This window comes from Lepus europaeus, chromosome X (genome assembly GCF_033115175.1).
Source record: "Lepus europaeus isolate LE1 chromosome X, mLepTim1.pri, whole genome shotgun sequence".
Classification (NCBI taxonomy): Eukaryota; Metazoa; Chordata; class Mammalia; order Lagomorpha; family Leporidae; genus Lepus; species Lepus europaeus.
The window spans coordinates 19651062-19674580 of record NC_084850.1 but is presented as its reverse complement, the minus strand read 5'-3'; the positions used below and the strand labels follow the sequence as shown (position 1 = coordinate 19674580).

At 40.0% G+C, this 23519-nt stretch overlaps 1 protein-coding gene and 1 pseudogene across 1 annotated transcript in view; one reads left to right on the top strand and one right to left on the bottom strand.

Moving 5' to 3' along the window:
- ADGRG4 (adhesion G protein-coupled receptor G4) overlaps window positions 1-23519 on the top strand; it is a gene marked incomplete at its 5' end in the record, with an annotated part of 147022 nt that overhangs the window by 59191 nt on the left and 64312 nt on the right. The window contains 6 exons of the mRNA XM_062182999.1: window positions 24-186; window positions 12716-12850; window positions 17515-17634; window positions 19098-19143; window positions 20838-20941; window positions 23247-23368. Coding sequence (XP_062038983.1) covers window positions 24-186; window positions 12716-12850; window positions 17515-17634; window positions 19098-19143; window positions 20838-20941; window positions 23247-23368 — 690 coding nt within the window. The remainder of the gene's footprint in view (window positions 1-23; window positions 187-12715; window positions 12851-17514; window positions 17635-19097; window positions 19144-20837; window positions 20942-23246; window positions 23369-23519) is intronic.
- LOC133753614 (enhancer of rudimentary homolog) lies at window positions 1477-1873 on the bottom strand (annotated as a pseudogene).

Here is a 23519-nt window from a genome sequence, read left to right as displayed (position 1 = left end):
TCTCCTCTTGTGGTTGCTTGCAGGATTCTGAGGCTAATCGAGCGTGCTGGTCACAAGATGGAGTTTTGGGGGAGGACTGCAAATCTGATGGTGGCCAGACTGGCTTTGGCCGTGCAGCGGGTGGACCACAAGTTTGAAGGTGTGACCTTCAGCATTCGCTCCTATACAGAAGGCACAGACTCTGAGGTGAGTGCTGCTTGGGGTACAGAGTCATTCAGCCAAGCCTTGGTTCCAGTCTTTCTTCATTTACTCCTTAGGTTTCATTTTCAGAGGAACTTCTGAATATACAAATATACCAGGGAAAATCCATATATTATCCTTAACAGTCTGACAATGATATTGCCTTTGGCCCTGTGCCCCCCAACTCATCTAAACTGTCAGCTTATTATTGGCTATCATTGATGGGAACTTACATGTTATATGTGTATTACTGTTTGTGCAGACAAGAAAACAGAGAAATTGAGTAAGTTTCCCAAGGACACACAGTGTATAATGACTAAGCCAGAATTCAAACCTATGTTTGGCTGGCTTAAAAGTCTGGTCCCTGAATGTTCCCAACACAAAGAAATGATAAATGTTTGAGGTGATTTATATGCTAATTATCCTTATTTGAGCATTACACATACTATACATATATCAAAGTATCCCACTGTGACCCATAAATATGAGCAATTACCATGTGGCAATTTTAAAAAATTGTCAGTGTCCTTTCTCCCGTTGACATTAACCCAGCCTTTGGTAGTCCATAGGCCACCAACCCTACTCAAAGTGATTTGGGAGACTAGATTTTTTTAATGGTTAAAAAAGTATAAAATTGATATGAAAAAAGCACAAAAATCCTAAGTATATATCCTTCAAATTTTGGCAAATGTATAATGTGTACCAACCAACCCTCTATCAACATAGAAAATATCACTATCAACTCTGAAAATTCCCTCATTCTCCTTTCACAACTAATCCCTGAAACTATCACCTCCAGTGGTAACCACTGTTCTGATAGTTTTCCATCCTAGTTTTTCTTGTTCTAGAAACTTTATACAGATAAAATGGTATAATATGGAATCTCTTAACTAAGGCTTCTTCTTAAAAAAAAAGTAACTAAGGTTCTTTAACCTTAGTTTTCCACTAAGAGTTTACCTTGAAGGCATAACTGAACTGAGCCACCCTCCACACCCCATCTCGAAGGGTTAGAAAGATGACTGTTGCAAAGCAGATCTCAACAGTCTGAAGCTCTGTAACCAACATTAACTAACAAAAAACAACTTCCATGTAAATCCTCATAAAAACGTTTCAGTAAAAAGAAAAGGAAGAAAAAGAAAAGAAAAACTGGGGCAATGGTTACATTTCATCTAATACCCGCGATTTTGGCTAGAGTGTTACAGATGGAAACAGCACTATTACAAAACTCCCACTACAGCATGCTGAATACACCTGTGTTCTAAGCCCACCCACATCCCCCCAGTGCTTCCACCTCCATTATTTCCCCACCTGTTGGGCCCACTGGCAGAGGAGCATTTAGATCTTCTCTTTGATCCAGTCTGTTGTGAGGCTGGAATGTGTGGGTATCAGCCTGGCAAATAAGATAGCTGAGGTCTGCCAGATCATCAATAAAACCAAATTGACTGATATCATATGTGATAAGATGGACTTTTGGGATTCAGTCTCTTCAGATGTTCCTTATACATTTTACAAACACCTTCCAAGCATTCACTCACAGATTTATAGCTTAAGTTCTGCCCTCTGGATTCTTGGTGGGTTGTACCAGCAAAATGGTGTGAAATATTGCACCCAGCTCTCCTACAAAGAGCTTTGTAGCCACTGCAGACACCACTGCTGCACACGAGGTTAGCACAAGGCTTCTTTCATGTAGCATACTGGCTTTTTTTTTTTTTGACAGGCAGAGTTAGACAGTGAGAGAGAGAGACAGAGAGGAAGGTCTTCCTTTTCCGTTGGTTCACCCCCCAATGGCCACTACGGACAGCTAGCATGCTGCGCCAATCCGAAGCCAGGAGCCAGGTGCTTCCTCCTGGTCTCCCATGCGGGTGCAGGGCCCAAGGACTTGGGCCATTCTCCACTGCCCTCCTGGGCCACAGCAAAGAGCTGGACTGGAAGAGGAGCAACCTGGACAGAATCTGGCGCCCCAACCAGGTTTAGAACCCGAGGTGCCAGCGCCGCAGGTGGAAGACTAGCCTAGTGAGCCGCGGCGCTGGCCGCATACTGGCTTTTTTAAAATTGAGGTTTATCCTATTAAATACATAGCCTTTTCCTTTTTATTACTGAGTAATGTTCCATTAATTAGCTATACCACATATTGTTTGTGTATCCTGTCTTGATAGACATTTGTGTTGTTTCCACTTTAGGTTATAAAGAATAATGCTGCTAAGAACGTTCATATAGAAGTCTTTTTGTAGACATATGTTGTCATATGTCTTAGAAAAATGCATAGTATTGAAACTGCTGACTCAGAGATTCTGTATAAGTTTATAACAAACTCTCATACTGTTTTCTAAAGTCACTAATGATGTGGAGCAGTTTTTGTGTTTCCATTTTGAGTATGCATAGCTTTTCTTTGGTAAAGTATCTGTCAAAGTCTTCTGTCCATTTTTAAATTGGATTGTTTGTTTTCTTATTGAATTGTAAGTATTTTCTATATATTCTGGATATAAGTCATTTTTAAATATATGTTTCTAAAGTGTTTTCTTTATACTTGGCCTATTTATTTTCTGAATAGTATATTTTGATGTCCTTAAGTTTTTAATATTTCTTAGGTCTAGTTTGTAGGTTTCTTTCTTTTATACATAACCATATGTAACTTGGTTAAGAGAACTTTGCCAACAAGGAAATCATGAAGATATGCTATGCTTTCCTTTTAAAGCTCCATGGTCCCAATTTCTATTTGTAGAACGACAATCCTAATTAATTTTTATATGTGGTGTGAGGTAAGGGGTTGGAGATCATTTTGTTCCATGTGGGTATCCGGTTTGTTCAGCACCATTTAAGGAAGATTGCTCTTTCCCTATTGGCTTGCTTTGGTACCTTTGACAAAAATTCAATTAGTAATACAATAAAAAAGGTCAAATAGTTGTGTAATGTGGCCTATGTCTGGGCTTTCTATCCTGTTTCATTTACTTTTTGTAGAGTCTTGAAGTCACATAATGTAGGCCCTTCAACATTGTTGTTTTTCAGTATTCTTTTGGCTATTCTATTCCTTTTGTGTATCCACATGAATTTTTTAATCTGCTTACCAATTTAAAAAAAAACTCACTAAAATTGTGACTGGAATTAAATTGAAGCTATTGATCAATTTTAAGAAAATTTGTTTCCTAATAATATTGACTCTTCTAATCCAGGAACATTTATTTATGTCTATTTAAATATCTCTCAGCAATGTTTTATAGTTTTAAGTAGAGAGATGTTGCATGTCTTCTGATAAGTTTATTTCAAAGTATTTTATATTTTGGAACTGTTGCAAATGGAATAGAGCTTACATTTTCCATTTATTTATTGCAAGTATGCAAAAACACAATTGATTACATATATACCATATATAACACATGTACTTTTTCATATTTGAAATATATAATACAGGTTGGGTGAGCATATCTAATTGGAAAAGCTGAAATACAAAATGCCTTTCAATTTTGGATTTTGAAGCATTTTGGATAAGGGCTGCTGAACTGATAAAATCTATGTAAATATTCCAAAATCTGAAAAATTCCAGAGTCTGAAACACTTTCTTTCCTAACCGCTTCAGAAAAGGACTATTCAACCTGTTTAAATAATACACACACTCACGCACACACACACACGTACAGACATAGACCCACAAAGGGTCTTCAAAAAGTTCATGGAAAATGCATGTTATGAAAAAAACCTTTGCATGGATTTAATTTTTTTCAATTTTCCATGCACTTTTTGAAATACCTTCATATAATTATAAATTTTATATCCATGCATTTTCTAAATTCACTTATTGTTTCTAGTAGTTATTTTGGTGATTTCTTAGGACTTTTCTATATAAGCCAACATAATCTGACAATTGACAGGTTTTTTCTTAAGTAATGATTTTAATTTCATTTATTCCTTTTTTGCATTTTAAAAGACTTACTTATTTATTTGAAAGAGTTACAGAGAGGCAGAAAGAGAGAGAGAGGTTTTCCATCTGCTGGCTCACTCTCCAAATGGCCACAATGGCTGGAGCTGAGCTGATCCGAAACCAGTAGCCTGGAGCTTCTTCCGAGTCTCCCACCTGGATACAGGGACCCAAGGGCTTGGGCCATCTTTTGCTGCTTTCCCAGGCCATTAGCAGGGAACTTGATTGGAAGTGGAGCAGCCAGGACTCCAACTGGCACCAATATGGAATGCCAGCTCTGCAAGCGATGGTTTTATCTGCTATGCCACAGTGCCATCCCCTACTTTTGCTTCATTTTTGATGTCTAATAATTCCAATAAGAAGTTGAATAGAGGTGGTTAATGTGGGAATATTTGTCTTGTTCTTGATATTAGATGAAAAGTATTCACTATTTTACCATTACTATGTTGGCCATGTTTATGTTTTTTAGGTGCTCCTTATTTAATTGAGGGAGGTACTTTCTTTTTTTTTTTTTTTTTTTGGTAGTAACCCCAGAAGGAGAGTTTATTGAATAATGCCGTAAATGTTCTATGGTTTTCCTTGAGACATCTTTAATTTCCAATTGACTATATGCCTTTACCTTCTTTTTTTTTTTTTTTTTAACTTTTATTTAATGAATATAAATTTCCAGTGTACAGCTTATGGATTACAATGGCTCCCCCCCCCAATAACTTCCCTCCCACCCACAACCCTCCCCCCTCCCGCTCCCTCTCCCCTTCCATTTGCATCAAGATTCATTTTAAATTCTCTTTATATACAGAAGATCAATTTAGTATAAAGATTTCAACAGTTTGCACCCACATAGAAACACAAAGTGAAACATACTGTTTGAGTACTAGTTATAGCATTAAATCACAATGTACAGCACATTAAGGACAGAGATCCCACATGAGGAGCAAGTGCACAGTGGCTCCTGTTGTTGACCCAACAAATTGACACTCTAGTTTATGGCGCCAGTAACCATCCTAGGCTGTCGTCATGAGTTGCCAAGGCTATGGAAGCCTTCCAAGTTCACTGACTCTGATCATATTTAGACAAGGTCATAAAAGACAGAGTGAGGATAGTAACCAATGATCCTAAGAGTGGCATTTACCAGGTTTGAACAATTATACAGCATTAAGTGGGGAAGAGGACCATCAGTACACACAGGTTGGGAGTAGAGCCATTGGTGGTAGAGTAGAGGTTATGATTACAAAGGAATGAGGCCCAAGTGCACTAGACAGGGCCTAGAACAAAGGACAGAGCCTAGACACAAAGGACAGGGCCTAGAACAAAGGACAGATTAGAGGAGCTAAGAAAGGTGCTGTCTAAGCTACAATTAAGTTTTCTGATTGAGAGGCAAATAGAACCTGATAGAAGGGGCTTGATAATAATCTGGTGGGCTTTAGGCCTTGTAAATTCAGAGGCCCAGACCTATCTATCTCTTCACATGGGGTATATCCTAAGGGAGGTGTGAACCTCCTAGGGGAAGGCACTCTGTTGACTTTCATTACTTGGCTGGCCTGGGAGGAGTGCTGGCCAGGTAAAGGCAGGGGGCATCTCTAACAAGAAATTTACAGTTCTGCCTGCAATGTTGCTGACCCTACTTGACCATCCCCTCAGCTGCAGTGGTCCCTTTGGAAGTTGGGCTGAGTGAAGGGCTTTTCAGCTTAGAGCCAATAAGATCTGTGGCTCTGACCTGGGCATCCTTCGACTCCAGGGCAGGTCCATTTCCAGTGATCCAACTCTTGGCAGAGCTGCCAGGGCTCTTCACAAGCTGACTTCTGCTGAAGCCCAGGCTTACCACATTGAAAGCCACTGCAGTGGACTGGCCTGTTGGGTCTCCTTGAGGGCAGATCACTGTACAGATCAGCCATTAATAGGCCTGCCACCCATTGCTTCTGATGCCGAGCTTTCTTTTCCTCCTGGTTTGTGTTAAAGCAGACCAGAGGATGCAAGTCAAGGGAGTGCCCGTTTCCCATCTCTAATCTTCGGTGGCCTGAACTACAAGTCTATAGTCACAGGCATGTTCTGTAGTAGTTTTTCTAAGGTAGACAATGCCCATGAGGAAAATTATATTCTCACTTTAAAACTTTCTTTCCCTTTGGTCTGAAAGGGAGGTTTTTTCTACTTACTGTATACTTCGCTGATGGCGAAGTGAATCTAGCTATGAGATTATTATTTGAGTTCTTATTTTGGCTATGCTATTGCAGAAAAATGTTAGCCATCTCTTTTATAAGGTCTAAAGATTAAATTGTGCATCCTACAGATTCCTTCATAATAGAATTAGTTTCCTACCTTGAAGAGAATAGAGAAATGAAAGAACAAGTTGGGCTTAGAATAGAGAAATGAGGGAGCAAGTCCTAGATCGCTTGCTGACAATAGCAATATCACATGAATACTTAGCAAACCGTTTCAACCATTAGATAACAACTTAAGAAAACATTTACCAGAAGGTCCAATGCCTTCTATAAATTTTAAGAATCATGTATTTGAAAACACCTCTTAAATATCTAACATGGTGTAGTTTGTTTAGCCAGTAAACTTAAGCACAACCATCTAAAATGTTTTTAGTTTCTTTCTACCAACAAGTCTAAAACATATGATACACAGATTCAGGTCCCACAAATTAAAATGTATCTTTGATTGATTTTAGCAGCTTAAATTTATGGACAATCTTATCTATAAGCCATTTAAAATAAAACTCTTAATAAAATTTCCCCATGTGGACATACAATATGTACACACATATAATATAGCATAATAGACCAATATAGCAATTTTAATAATAGCTTTTAAAATCTTTAACTCTTTTTGTAGATTGCCAATTGATTTGAATTGCTTTTTCTTTTTAGTAACCTCAGTTAACCATACTTTCTCTCAGTTGGTACTGTTAATACATTATTGGCTTCATCTGTTTACAGAGCCATCCCAAAGTACTGAATGCAATAAAAGTGGCTGGAAAAAGTCCATAGGAACCTATAGGAGGACAGCTAAACACAGAACCAACAACGCTTTAGTTTTATGAGCAGCAGATATTCAAATTTTTGAAAAAAGCACATATTTAAATAACCCATAGCTCTTAATAAAAATTCAGCTGTTTTTGAACAATTAGAATTTAACAGACATCAAGAGAACATAATAGATTACTTTAACACATTGCTTTAACAGAGCATCAGAGTTTAATTCTATGTCAAAGAGAAATTGAGCTTCCTGTGATCTTTTGCTGTGAGGTTTCCTTCCTTTACCTTCTTTCATATTGGTGACCATGTTTCTGTGTTTCTGTGTGTAAGACATCTTTAAGCATCTTTTGCAGGGCAGGATGAGTGGCAACAAATTCTTTCAGTTTCTGTTTGCTGTGAAAAGTCTTAATTTCACCTTCATTCACAAATGAGAGCTTTGCAGGATATAGTATTCTGGGCTGGCAGTTTTTCTCTCTTAGTACCTGGGCTATGTCTCGCCATTCCCTTCTAGCTTGTAGGGTTTCTGATGAGAAGTCTGCTGTGAGTCTAATTGGAGATCCTCTAAGAGTGATCCGATGTTTCTCTCTTGCACCTTTTAGGATCTTTTCTTTATGTTTCACTGTGGTGAGTTTGATTACAACATGTCGTGGTGAGGATCTCTTTTGGTCATGTTTATTAGGGGTTCTATAAGCTTCCTGTACTAAGATGCCTCTGTCCTTCTCCAAACCTGGGAAATTTTCTGCTAGTATCTCACTGAAAATGCCTTCTAATCCTTTCTCCCTCTCCATGCCTTCAGGAACTCCTAGAACCCGAATGTTGGGTTTTTTAATAGTATCCTGTAAATTCCTGACAATATTTTTTAGATTTCTAATTTCTTCTTCTTTTCTTTGGTTTGCCTGTTTCCTTTCCTGTTCTCTGTCTTCTAAGTCTGATATTCTCTCTTCTGCTTCGCCCATTCTGTTTTTAAGGCTCTCTAATGTGTTTGTCATTTGATCTATTGAACTCTTCATTTCATTATGATTTCTAGTCACTATCAGAGTTTCTTGTTCCACTAGTTGTTTCATTTCATTTTGATTCCTCCTTAATATTTCACTTTCACGAGAGAGATTTTCTATCTTGTCCATGAAGGATTTCTGTAGTTCAAGAATTTGTTTTTGAGAACTTCTTAATGTTCTTATCAATTTTTTGAGATCCGCTTCTTGCATTTCTTCGATCTCATCATCTTCATAATCTTGAATTGGGGTGTCTTTTTCATTTGGGGGCGTCATAGTTTCTTCCTTGTTCTTGTTAGCTTGGTTTTTGCGTTTGTTGTTTGGCATGTTGGAGATATCTGGTTTCTTCACTGTGGTGTTTTTTCTTGTTACACTATGGCTCTATATTAAGTGGACTGTCTGCTTTCAGTGGAGCCTTAGAGGCTTGAGATGAGTGTGGACTGAGAGCTGTGTTTGGTTCCTCAGGGTTGAGGGTGTGTCAAGGATGACACTCCCAGGTTAGGTGTGGTAAATCTCTCTTTCTTTTTTTGATTTAAAAGGGAAGTAATTCCGCACAGCTGAACGTAATTGGAGGTAGTTAGCAGGCAAATGATATACCCACAGGAGCCAGAGATCGGAAGCTCTTTCCCAAGGACCACACAGGGAATCTCTGCTGCCCTCAGTGTGGGCTCCAATTCTCCTGCAGTCTCCCACTGGGTTGCCAAGTTAGATGCTAATCTCCTGTTATTTCACCCCTCCCCACAGAGTCAGGTTTTTCTGCTAGGCTCAGGGCTGGTGCAGACCTGAGGTCGCCCTGCTTATGACGTATGTCCAAAATGGCGCCTGCTCTGTCTTGCTCGCCTGTGAGAGGTGAGCGGAGAGAGAGAAACTTGTGTCCGTATCAGTCACTTTTTTTATTTTTTATTTTCTCTCTCTTCTAGTTAGCCTGGTGAACTTTTCCCCACGGAGTTTCAAGCCTCGTTCCCTCTAGCCTCCTCTTTCCGCTTGCCCGCTGGTATCTCGGGCTATGGAGGTTCGGCTCACCTCGCGTTCCAGCGCTGGTGCGTTGAGTCTGCCGCTGGTGTCCCGAACTTTGGCTCCCACGCTCTCCACGCAGGTCCACTGTGAATCACTAGTTCCGGAAGAGTTTCCTCTGCTGTTTCATCCCCTACTCTTCCTTGAGCCTGCAGTATCTCCACTTATATTAAACTTTCTCTCCCCCCGGACTAAGTGTGCTTCCTGCCTATTCCGCCATCTTGCCGCCTCTCCGGGAGGTACCTTCTATTCCTAATTTGCTGAAAATTTTTGTCATGAGTTGTTGAGTTTTGTCAAATGATTTTTCTCTATTGAAATAATTTATCCTTTATTATTTTAATATTGTGATTTACTTTGATTTTAAAATGTTAAAAATATCAAACCAATATACTACATTTATTTTTTTAAAAAAGATTTATTTGTTTATTGGAAAGGCAGAGTTATAAAGAGACAGAGAGAGGTCATCCATCCGCTGGGGTTCACTCCCCAAATGGCCGGCATGAGTGAAATTGGGCTGATTCAAAGCCAGAAGCCAGGAGCTTCTTCCAGGTCTCCCATGTGGGTACAGGGGCCTAAGTACTTGGGCCATCTTCTACTGCTTTCCCAGGCACATTAACAGGCAACTGTATTAAAATTAGACCAGCCAGGACTTGAACCAACACCCATATGGAATGCCAGTACTGCAGGTGGTGGCTTAACCCACTAGGATGCAGCCATGGTCCCAGACCAATTGTACATTTCTTGAAGAAATCTCATTGGTCACAATGTACTATTCTTTCGTATATTGATATTTCCAATGAGTTTATATTTTGCTAATTTTTTTACACTTGTGTTCATCAAAGATGTTGGTCTGATTTTTTTTTTTTAATTTCATGGGCTTTAGATTAAGAGTTTGCCACATTTACAGAAGTGAATTGGGAAATTGTGTCTCTCCTATTTTCAGAAAGAGTTTGTGTAACATTAGTATTATTTCTTCATTAAAGGCTTGATAGAATTCTTAAGGAAACCCTCTCGGTCAGTATTTTTTTTAAAGATTTATTTCTTTATTTGAAAGTCAGAATTATATCTATATAGAGAGAAAAGAGAGAGAGAGACCTTCCATCTGCTGGTTCACTCTCCAGATGGCACCAACAGCCAGCGCTGGGCCAGGACAAAGCCAGGAGTTAAGAGCTTCATCCAGGTCTCCCACATGGGTGGCAGGGGTCCAAGGACTTGGGACATCTTCCACTGATTTCCTAGGTGCATTAGCAGAGAGCTGGATCAGAAGTGGAGCAGCTGGGACTTGAACTGTTGCTTGTATGGAATGTTGGCACTGCAGACGGTGGCTTTATCTGCTACACCACAATGCTGGCGCCTACAGTTTCTTTGTAGGAAGCTTTTTTGATAGCAAGTTCCATGCATTTATTGAATATGGAGTCATTCAAATGTCCTCCTTCATCTTGTGTCCATTTTGGTTACTTGTATTTTTATTAAAATTGATTTCATCTAACTTGTCAAGCTTGTTAGTGATAGTTCATAGTACGTTCTTATTATTTTTAAGACCTGAAGACCTGTAGGATTTATAGGGGGAGTCAGAAAATTTATTTGCTAAAGTACAGATAATAAATATTTCAGGAATTACAAACTACAGGTAGTCTCTGTCTGCTGCATGTTCTTATTTTTGTTTTGTTTCTGTTTTTGTTTCTATTCTCTTCTCTCCTCCTCTCCTCCTTCATCTTCCACTCTTCCCATCTTCTGGATGGCAGTTCTAATCTCAGTTAAGTTTATCCTTGCTTTGAGCCTTTCCTTTACACATATGACAGAGACAGGCAGAGATTTGCACCTGTTAATGCTCAGAATGCGATATCTCCTCTCGCTGTCTCTGTTCCAGATGTGCCCTCTGTCCTCTACCTTCTAGTGGTTGTGCTTCCCCTGATCTTTGTTTTCTGGTTCTACTTACCAGAAATTCTGCAGGTTTTCCATTAGAGTTATAGATGTACTTCACAACGTTAGTTTAAGTATGTTAGCAGGCTATATGCTATAAAAACAGGTAACTCACCTTGTGATGTTACCTTTTTCCAAATGTCTAGTCTTCTCTCAAGTCTGTCTGCTTTTGTTTGTTTTCCAGTGCTTTCAAGTCACTGTTATTTTGTGTAGTTGTTATATACAAGAGGATCAAGTCCATTAGGAGCTACTTAACCATACTGGAAGCAAATGTCGAATTTCCATTGCATTTTGTTTACATTTGATGGTTCCTATTATAAACCTTGGTGGAGAAATCAACCAACCAACCTCAACCACACTGATGGTTGAAGTGAAATCCTGACTACTCCATGGTTCTTGATGGTACTTCCAGAGTTCATTTGCGCTAGAGGAGCCACATGACTTTGAGTTCACAAGTCATTTGTGAAAATATATACTTTCATTCTCTTAGTATACATCCAGTTAGGTAATAACTCCTTAAAAGACAGCATGGATAACAGGGAAAACAAGGGTCAAAATGACATCTGTCTTTTTCAATCCCATCCAAGTTATGTGAACCTGGGTAAGTCATTTAACCTCTCTGAACCTTCATTTTCTGATAACTTTAACAGCTTACCTCTGTGTTCTCAGATGATAGATCATGTGAGAGAATGTAGGGAAGGGTGCACATAGACCTTATTTTGCTTGAGAGAGTCCACGTTTAGTACTGTGGCCCTAGTGTAATTATTGATTAGGTTGTCATTCAGTCTCAAAAATGTTCCAGTAATTATCAACTACTACTACCAATCAAATAAGCAAGTCTTTCAGCTATTGAGTCTCTAGCAAAATTCCCTGCCCAATTTTTAACAAAACATTGCTCCATGAACTATGGGGCAAGTGCCTAATGTCCTTGTACTATGTTTGGTTGATGTTTTAGTTTTCACTTTCAGAACTATATGGGGATAAGTGGCTTGATTTCCAGACTGGCTTTCATTACTGAGAACCAGGATCAATCTCCTAGTTTGTCACTACCCTTCCTACCTCTATTGTTACTCCAGTGGAAGCAGATTGAATACAAACAACCACAGAGATAGGCTTAGAAAGGAATAGGTGGTATGTGCGTGTGTGTTTGGGGGTGGGTGGGTGCTGTATGTGCGCAGGCCTGTGATTCCAAGTATGTCATGTATGTGGGTGTGCACGTGCATGCATTTACATGTGTGTGTGTGTGAAAGGTGTATCATAGCATACACTGTTATTATTTAATGCTATAACTAGTACAACAATATTTTTTTCACTTTGTGTTGCTATATGGGGGCAAACTGTTGAAATCTTTACCTAATATATACTAAACTGATCTTCTGTATATAAAGAGAATTGAAAATGAATCTTGATGTGAATGGAAGGGGAGAGGGAGCGGGAAAGGGGAGGGTTGCGGGTGGAAGGGAAGTTATGGGAGGGGGGAAGCCATTGTAACCCATAAGCTGTACTTTGGAAATTTATATTCATTAAATAAAAGTTTAATAAATGAAAAAAAAAGGTGTATCATAGCTTCCAGAGCTAGTTCCCATACTTCAGCCCTCAGCCCGCTGTGTGATATTCTGGGGTTGAGATTGGGGCTGGGATGGGAGTGAGCAGGACTGTACTCTGATGGGTGAAGACTGCTGTTTTCATTTCCTGACATTTTTTTTTGGCAGATTTACTTAGGTGATGTCCCTCCAGGGAAGGTTTTGGCCTCTATATATTTGCCTAAATCACTGAAGAAGAGGCTTCGTGTTAACAACTTACAGACCATCTTGTTTAATTTCTTTGGGCAAACTTCCCTCTTTAAGGTAAGTTTTTGCCTCCAGTAACTGTCATGAACTGACATACGGTGGGTGAGTCATTGTAATTATGAACTCCTGCTATTTTCATTATGTTCTGTTTATTTTAGAATACGCTGTCTGATTGATTCTGCAAGTCTTCCAGCACAACCCCTGGCCCTCCACATGATTCAACATCTACTTTAATGATGTTGTACCGTTTTTAATTTCACAGCCTCTCAGCTCTGGAAGGGACCGTAAGGCTTATCTGGTGACCAAGCAGAGGCCTCCAGACTTTTCTGCACCAGAAAAGAACAGCGCGTTCTGCTGATGAAATGCCCTTTCAGCTTGCCCGTGCTTTCTTCTCCAGACTTCCTAGCTCCTCGCAGCCAACATGCCCACTCTTTGGGGCCAATTGCTTTGAGCTGGGTGGATTCTGGCAGCATACTTGCCTGCGGGCATTTGTTGCTCCTTCTCACTGCCTGCACAGAATCTTTTCTGAGGGCTCTGGTCCTCATCCGCTGTGAAACAGGGGCAGTGTGATGGGGTGAGGAAGAGCATGGGCCTGATGCCCAGGCTGCTGGAATTTCAAGCTAACTTTGCCATATGCTACCTGTGTGACCACAGGCAGGTAAATCCACCTCCTTGTGCCTTAGTTTCCTCCCATGTGAAATGGGATCACAACATGACTACATAGAGCTTTTGAAGGACTAAAGGAGTGAATGCTGCCAAGTTGATTATGGTATTACCCAGCACATAATAAACACAATGTAAGCCTTTGCATTGCTACTATTATCTTCACCCTATCTTGGGTATCTGCCTAACAAAAGACCCATTACTTCAAGACATTTATTTTCATGTGGCTGTTGTGAAGGCAGCAAGCAGAATTTGCACGAAGTTGATGATGATCAACACTATTGATGATCAATATTTACATTTATTATCTCATTGATTCATCAGTAATCAAGATTCAAAGAAGTTATGCAATTTTGCTCAAGGTCTCACAGCAAGGAAGTGGTACATCTAGGTATCAAACCTAGACTGACTTCAAAATTCATGTACTTAGGAGGCCAATACATTAACTTGACCAGATGCGTTTGTGTTTCTAAAGAGGTTATCCAAAGAAATGAATGTCTAATGGTTAAACATTTGCAGAGTTATTTTAGTGGAGACTAAACATGTCAAATCACCTTCATCTATATCTGTAAGACTGTCTTTTAAAAAAGATTTATTGGCTAAAATACAGATTTAAAATTCTGCTTAATAACGTTAAATGTACAATGTTGCCATTAGGAAAAGCTTCTTTCAAATGTATTTCAATTGTTCTCTTGTATATTTTTACCTAAGGTGATGAGCCCATTAAATACAGATTTTTTCAGTAGTATAGAAGCCATTATAACAAATTCTTGAAAGCTGAAAAAATATTTATTTACGTTTTTATTTAAAAGCCAGAGTGAGAGAGAGGGAGAGAGATCTTTCATCTGCTGGTTCACTCCCCAAATGGCTGCAATGGTCAGGGCTGGGCCAGGCGAAAGCCAGGAGCCAGCAGCTTCCTCCAGGTTTCCCATGTGGGTGCAGGGACCCAAGCACTTGGTCCATCTTCTACTGCTTTCCCAGGCACATTAGCGGGGAGCTGGATCAGAGGTGGAACAGCCAGAACTCCAACTGATGCTTAAATGGGATGCTGGTATTGCAGGCAGCAGCTAAACTTGCTATGCTACTACTCTACAACACCAGTCCCCATAAGACTGATAACCCTGAAATTCTCTAGCCACTTCTCTGTCTGTATAAATTCTATTTGTTTCTTGGTCCAAATCCTGTGCAGATGCCTGCCTGGAGTCAGTCAGTGTATCCCGGCTCTCCTGCTTTTCTCCTGGACGAAAACTTTTAGTAAAAGATTTAAATCAAAATTTAAGATGTGGCTCATAACTTTGTGTCCCTTTTAATAGGCTTATCACTTCTTTGTGTCCTCTTAGGTGCCATTCTTTTGGTCTTAATTTCTCTCCTTTCTTCAGAGGGCTGTGATGTTTGCTTTTCTCTTCCAAGAAAAGTCCAACTTATTTTGCCCTAGCTTGCACACTTAAGTCATTTTCCACTCACTAACAATTACCTACTGAGAGGAATTAAAGATCTTGTCACAATTCACCTGCCACCGGGTGCTCAGAATTCACAGGTTCCTGTCTCTTCTTCGTTTAGCCAGTACTTCTTGAATCCTTACTCTGTGTGTTACCTGGTAACACCTGCTCTCACGGGAACTGGCAGCGTGGTGGGCAAGAAGGGAGACCTGAAGGCCCTAACGTTGACAGGTGAATCCAACATGGGGCTCTGTGCCGTGGGTTGTTGGAGAGTGAGTGCTTATGAAAGATGCCGCCGTTTAACTACCCGTTGCCAGAGTCTCTGAGTCTCACAGCCTTGCTTTTGCACTGCTGGCTCTAGCATCTTTCCATACCGATCCTGACAGTCTTGACAACACACTCCCTTAGAAAGTGTTGATTAGACCTCAATCCTGAACAACGTGTGCCTTGCCCTCCAGGCTTCCACTAGCCGCACTTCTCAGGGCGGGGCAAGGCACCAGGCGAGCAGGCTGGCACAGGCGCCGTGGGAACACAGAACAGCACCTCCCATTGAGAGACTGGGAAATGCCTCCTGTGAGAGGGCTCACAGCTGAGACCTGATGCTGACCTAGAAGACAGAAAACAACGAGCAGGAGGGAGGGAGACTTCAGGCAGAGGGGACGGGCTCAAAGGTGTAATAGGGAAAACTGGAGCCTAGTGCACAAAGGTTGGTGGGGTGAGGGATGATCTATTTCCTCTCCAGGCATGGCTACCATTTTGTGGGCAAGGGAACCGAAAGGGGAAGTCCTCAGTCATTGTATATCTCCTTCTTTTGCCTTTGCAGCAGAGCAGAAGATATCTCAGACTAAGTTGAGAGAACCTCTTACATGTCATCTCGTCCACCCTCTTTCTTCATGTTCTCAATGTTCCCAGAAATGGGAGGGACTTTCAAGGAAAAAGAAAGCCTAGGCTAGCACTTGGTATGGAAGTGCCAGCCAGTGTCCAGGGCACTGCATCTTGCTGCGGATACACCTCTAGATCAGGTGTTTCCGGGAAGGGCTGGGGGTGGGATTCCACTGGGAAGGCTGCACTGAACCCCAGGCTGGCTTCGCATGTCACAACATGGAAGTGAGTTGCTTCATAGTAGACCGCAGGCTGCATTCCCAGTGATTCTGGTATCAGAGACATCAGGGCTTGGGTTGGGTGGAGAAAGGGGGCTCTGCACTGTTCCTTCCGAAATATGAATGTCTGGCATCTTCTAAATGTGGCCCAGCAGACTCCCCAAAGGATACCATCTGTGTTCACACCCTCTACACTTTCTTGGCAAGTTCTCAGAGGCTTGCTTAACCTCCCTCCTGCCTTGCACAAGTCCCATGGCTGATTTCCTCACTTGTGCCCTGGAAGAGACAGTCTCTCAGCTGGCTGACCTCTCGCAGCTTTGGCTGGTGGGACTTTGTCCCTGCTAATCAGCAAGTCCTACATCTCAGCAGCTATATACTACTTTGTTGCCTCTAAAGCAACATGTATTAAGCATCCCTGCCCTGTCAATCATCAGCTGTGTGAGGTTTAGCCATTTAGTCATTGAACCTCCTCAAGCCTCAGTTTAATCTGAAAATGTCTGTATGACTTCATTCAGGACTGCAGATAGTCTGTATGTAACTGGCTTACAGTGAGCATGAGATGAAATCCCTCTTGTGTACTGTCTGTGTGTAAGAACACCAGGACTCATACTGTCTGGGCTGTGGCCTCAGAGCTCATGGGCCCCTAGTGAAGAGATGATGGTCCTCAGAGACTTGCTTCAAGCTGGACGCCGAACAACTTGTAGCCATCTCTAGTGAGGACAGAATAGGAAGTGCCTTATATCTAGTCACTTCTTAACGTGATGGCTTCAGTTTCCTTGTATGGAAGGACTCTCTACTCAAAAGTGTGGTTGTAGGTTACAACTGGGATAAGCTGTGAAATTGCAAGGTCTAGAGAGTTATCAGAGTAGGGAATAGTTTCATTTTGTTTCTACTGCAGCAATGAGTACTGTTGGACAGGTAGTTGGATGGATGGGTGGATTAATGAATTGCTCTTGCTTGCTGTGATTGAGACCTTAGGTGAATGCAGGAGATGAGATGAATGACCTTTGCAAATGCATTCTTAGCTTGTGATTCTATGTTCTACAGTTACTATCAGTAGCACCTCAAAAATTCTACATTGATTATTGACTTTCATATATTTATTTTAATTTTGTCTGAAAGGGAGAGAGGACACACACATACACACGCTATACACACAAAGAGAGAGTGAGTGAGCAAGAGAGAGAGAGATCTTCCATCTACTGGTTTGCTCCCAAATGTTCACAAAAACACAAGGCAGAGCCAAATCAAAACTGGGATCCTGGAGCACAATTCAGATCTCCCACACAGGAGGCAGGGATTCAAGTAGTTGAGCCATTACCTGCTGCCTCCCAGGGTATGCAGTAGCAGGAAGCTGGAACTGGAAGCAGAGATGGGACTCAAACCCAGGCATTCTGGTATGAAATGCAGGCCTCCCACATGCTTTCTTTACTGCTGTGTAAAATGCTTGTCCTACATTGCTTATTAATATGGAAGAAATTGAAAACCTTGACTCCTTTTCTTTCTGTTTCATTTACAGGCCAAAAATGTCTCTAAAGCATTAACCACATATGTTGTGAGTGCCAGCATTTCAGATATGTCCATTCAAAACTTGGCTGACCCTGTGGTTATCACTCTGCAGCATGTAGAAGGACGTCAGGTAGCACATCCATTTTGTCTAAGAATCATATGGCGTCAGAGCACCTCCCTCTGTCATTTCCCTGTTAAAAATAATTGACTAATTAACAGATATGATTCTTTTTGTCATGAGGAAGCTTGTTTATCTTCCTGGATTTTTAAAAATATTTTTATTTCTATAAAGAGAACAGATTTCATGTAGTTCATAGATACAATTCTAAAAATATAATGTTACTTCCCCCCCTCTTCCTCCCTTCTTCCCCCTGCCTTTCTTTATTTCTTTTTTAATTTGTGCAATAACATATTTTTAATTTGCATTATAGTCAAAGGCTTAATGCTCAACATAGGAATTCAACAACTAAAAAGTAGAAAGATCACTGTAAGCAAGAATATATATAAGAGCTATAAACAATAATTGAATACCAAAATGTGAGTCTAAGACTTAATGAAGATTGCCTAATTCCAAATAGCAGAGGTGGATTGTAATTGGGGCCCTCTTGAAAAAATGCTTTATCCTAAAGGGATAATGAATGGTGGGCACTATAGTACTGTGATAGATTGGCAGGGCATGGACTCAAGGCAGGTGGATTGCTTGGTTGTCCTGTCACACTAAATGACATTTAATTCTGTTTACTTTTGAGTGAGACAAACAACTTATTCAAAATAATTCAACATCTGTATTCTTTGAATTCCCAGGAATACCATTAAAATATATACTAATTATCACCAAGCGACTAAAAGTGTAGTCATATGGCATACCATAAGGTATATATCATTAAATGATCAAATTTAGCCTTAGTAGAAGAAGAAATTACTATTTCATTCTTTGATGTTAATGTGTGTCCAGTGTGAAGTCTTAATAGCTTCCTTCATTCTCAATCTAAAAGACCATATGGTACAACATATTTTTCACTAGTCTTGATTCCAGAAGGGAAGAAGAAAAGGGAGAGTAGGAGAGCAAATTTTAAAAAGAGACACCAAATGAAACATGTAAGATGGGTAAAGTCTTTTAATTTGGGTTAGAGAAGTCATTCCTAGCCTCCAGTTTCCTGAAAATGGTAGGAGCTGGTGAGGTCTTAAGGGCTGCACCATAGGAGACTGCTCAACCTTGCTTCCATGAGGCTTGAGTTCATCTGTGAACCCCAAATTCCAAAGCTGCATGTGGAATGCCTACCACACATCAATCCTGCACTAATTATACACAGCCCCTTCCTAAACCTTGCACCAGAAAGAAATGGCAAACTCCAAGGGTTCCTAAATATTTTAAAGGGTGAAAACCAGATCATCATGCAGTGATATGCTGTTTTCTCACCTGTCATTCAGAGTTATTTGGGGTTAACTTTAAAACCAATTCACGTATGAGACAAGTGTATGTGCATGTCTACTGTTTGAAAAGATATTGAGAAGAAAGCAATTGTGCAGTTGCCACTGTATGGAAGCTATCACAAGAAAAGATGCTTACCTCTAATTTCTTCCTTTTTCCAGAAATATGATCAAGCTCATTGTGCTTTTTGGGATTTTGAGAAAAACGGTAAGCATTTTTCTTAGCAAGCTTTGACTTTGCTCCAGACAATTTTCTATTTGGCAGTTGGATGAGAGGGAGTTGTGCTGAAGCTGCTGTCTTATCAGACCTCACAGAACACTCTGCATGACCAACACATAGGGTATGATTTCTATATGGTATTCATGTATTGGAATTAAAAACTTTACACTTGATAAGATACTTATTTGGGTGATTGGGAATCAGAAATATCATACAACTCTGAGGTAAGTAAAATGTGAAGAAAAAAATTTGGAAGGCCCATTGCAGAGTAAAAGTTAAGGAATGATCATCTGGCTCTTTATCCATGCTTTCCCATGACAAATTTTCAATGTTTGCTATCTCCTTCCCCATTTATCACCTCATTTCTTCTAGACTGTGTGACCTTGGCTAGGCCATTTACCATCTCTGGACCCCCATCTTTGTTTATCTTGTCATCAAGCAGATGAGACTTTTTGTTGGCCTCTGAGGGCCCTTCCTACAGGGATAACCATGAGGCTTGGAGACAGTAAGGGGAGGGGTTGGGATGACTCTTGTTGAATGGATCCCTCTTAGGTTCCTCATCTTCATTGGAATCTCAAGGGACATCTCCAAATTGCAGGAAAATTCCACACAAATCAGTTTTAGCTGGAATGCCAGGGAGGAGTTCTTTTAGCTGCTGGAACTCTGCCTGGGAACTCCCCCCCCCCACACCCCGTATCTTTGTTATTTGGGGACAAAAGGGGAATTATTTTCCCATTTAGTTCCCTGGGATGTAGGAATGCCACTCCATTTTGACAAGCAGAAATGATACTCTTCTTTCCTTGTCCCTTCCAAAGTTTCCCAGGATGAGAATGAGTGTTCTCCTTCACAGCCTCAATAAATACATGTCCATGTACATTAATGCTAGTGGCTGAGAACCTTCCAGGACATTCTTTGCCTCCCCTGCTCTTATCCTGCCCCGATAGGTCCTGGATCTCTGGAATCTATGGAATTTTCCCAGATAAAAATATTTGGCTATACTTAGATGTATGCCCTTGGAATAACTCCTGTGGTCTAGTGCCATGCTAAAGGTTCTATGCTGAATCTGGTCTGTACCTGAGATCAATAGATTATGATGGGATGGTGCTTGTTCTAGAACTCTGAATATGCTCAGGAGAAACTAGGTATGTGTTAGATACATCAAAGGCTCCAGTTGGCCCTCAGGTGCTCTAGACCATGATGTGACTTTGGTACAAAGTGCTTGAGACCATATGCATTCTGGGTTGAACTGATTGTTTCAGTCTATGTCAGTCCGACCAAGTATGCTCAAGTGTCACTCTATATTCCAGAGGTTCGTGTCCTTCAAAAAATTCTAGGTTTGCTTATTTTCTATTGTTGGATACTTTTTAAAAAATGGCTCTGACTCTGCTGTTCTAGCATGGTAGCAGGGCTCTTGTTCTTGACTGGAGTCCATCCTAATCTGTAGAGGTATGGTAAGGGAACAGAAAAGTGAGTGCCAAAGAAGTTACTCCATTTACAAAGTTCCCCAAAAGTCAATTTAGCCTATTAGACTTAATTTAATGTCAATGTTCAATTATACCTTTATCTTGCTGTCTTAACAAACATGCTAATTATAACACATACTCGGATGGTGCATATAATGAAATGTTAAACATTTCTGAGAAAAACAAAATTGCTTTGAAATTCCCTTCTGTCTCCTGCAGATGGGCTAGGTGGATGGAATTTGTCAGGCTGTAAAGTAAAGGAAACAAACGTAAATTACACAATCTGTCAGTGTGACCACCTCACCCACTTTGGAGTTTTAATGGTGAGTTGTCTCTTCATCACTCCTCAACAGAATTTTGACAGTTTTTATTGGATATATGTGAATTAAGTTATGGAAAAATGATATGTAAGTGCAGTGCCCCCCACACCTTTGTTCATCCAAAGTAAAGCAGATTGAAACAGACGTTTATTTTTCTTCTTATAAAGTTAATGCCCACTTTTCAAATTTCAAACACAACAGAAAGGGATCCTGTGATTCCCTCTCATGAAACTACCACCTTTAATAGTCACATGTGCATACATTTAGATTCTTTGCCTAGATGCCCATTAATGTATATTTTTGTTTTACAAAATGGGTTATAATTATTTATAGTGTTTTTATCACTTTTTTCACCTAACAATATATAGGACAACTTTCTGACAAATATGTATCTACTTCATGTTTTTAAAAAAAGATTTGTTTATTTGAAAGTCAGAGTTATAGAGAGGAGAGGAGAGGAGAGGAGAGGAGAGAGAGAGAGAGAGAGAGAGAGAGAGAGAGAGAGAGAAACACAACAGCACTAGTTCATTTCCCAAATGGCAGCAATGGCCAGAGCTGGGCTGGTTTGAAGCCAGGAGTCAAAAGCTTCTTCTGGGTATCCCACATGGGCGCAAGGGCTCAAGTCTGGAGCCATCCTCCACTGCTTTCCCAGGCACATTAGTAGGAAGTTGGATCAGAAGCAGAGCAACTGGACTTGAACTGGTACCCATATGGGATGCCATCACTGCAGGCTCTTATTTTAATTTTTTAACAACTTTATAGAATACCGTCTTGTGGATATAACACAAAGAATTAATGAATCCCTGAAAGGTGAACATTTTAACTGTTACTGTTTTTCTTCATCATGAACATTACTGTAATACACATTCTTACTAATTTATCTTGTGATACTGGTGTAAGTATTTCTGGATGATAAATTGACAAAAGTAGAATAGCTGGGTTAAAGGGCATGATCATTAAAATTTTGAAATTTTAATAGTTGTTGTCAAACTGTGATGTGTGAAAGATGTAATTTTTATGTACTTCCAATACTTAATCTAACAAGAATTATCCAGTCAATTCGCTTCCCAAGCTTAAAGCCTTGGCATCATTATTAACTCTTCCAGTCCCTCACTCCCTCTGGTCCTCCCTAACATCAAGACTAGGTGATTTTTCCTTTCAAATAGGTCTCAGGTATGTCCCTTTTCTCTACTCACATCTGAATACTAATGCTAAGCTCTTTGAGGGCTGAAAGTCTGTTTTATGTGTCTTTGTTTTTTTAAAAAATCTATTCAACAAATAAGAGATGCTGAAATGGTAAGTGTTGAATTGTGAGAATTTTGATTAGCTCTGTCCTAATAAGCTAGGGCATTATAGGAGGAGTCAAATGACTGGTGTTCATGCCTTAGCTTTGTCAGTAACTCTTTGTGATCTTGATCATGTTGCTTCACTTGTTTGGACCTTAATGCTTTCTTCTGAAATGTGAATGAATAAAGTAGACTAGAGTCAGCTTTTGCACTACTGATATTCTGGCCAAATAATTCTTTATTGTTGGGAGCTGTTAAGTGCTTTGTAAGATGTTAAGCAGCATCCTGGCTTCTACACACTAGATTTCAGTAGCAATCCCCTCTTCCACCCCAAGTTGTAACTGTCAAAATGTCTTTGGACACTGCCAGATGTTCCTGTGTGAAGGACAAAAATCACTCCCTGTTGAGAACTACCAGAGTAGGACCAGTGTTTCTTAAGCTTTTATGAGTCATGAATCTCTATAACCATCTGATGAAAGCTATAGACCTGCTTCCCAGATGGGTGCACACATATAGTAAGATAATTTCATTTGCCATTTCAGGTCTTTTATAGTCCTCAGATTAAGAAATTACTCAGCTATGTGATCTCTATGGTCCATTTTTTCCCTTAATTTTATGAAAGTTATTTAAGGTCTTAGGAAAAGGAACATGTTTTTTGATGTTCTGTGTAGTGTTTTGGGATGTTGAATTCAGATAATGATTCACTTTGCATCCCAAATTCACATCTATTAGTTTAGTTATATTTCAAGTGTGGAACATGTTAATGACAATGGAATTAAGGACTAAATGTTGTTCAAATATTGTTGATGACTCTCCATACCCTGTACACAGTAAGATGCACTAGGAGCTCTCAGCAAACAATAAGTGACCTTATCATAACTCCATCCATATAATCTGGTTTTATAGGAATTATAACAGATATGTTATACATTCCGGGAACCTCTTGTTAGTGAGTACTAGAAACATTTTGCCAGAAACTTCCTCTAGCAAATGTATAAAATACCACACATTACATTCCTTAGGATTTATCCAGGTCTACAGTGGATGCAATGAATGAACGGATATTGGTGCTTATAACACACACTGGATGTGGAATTTCCTCAATTTTCCTGGGAATTACAATGATGACATACATAATTTTTCAGTAAGTTGATACAGCGTTGCTCTGAGTAAGTTTTATTTGGTTTGATGGATGCTGTTATCATTGGAACCTTGTTAATTTCACAAGAAAATCACAGTACGAGGTCAAATCCATTAGATTATGAAGTGGACAAGTTAATAACCAAACCAAACCA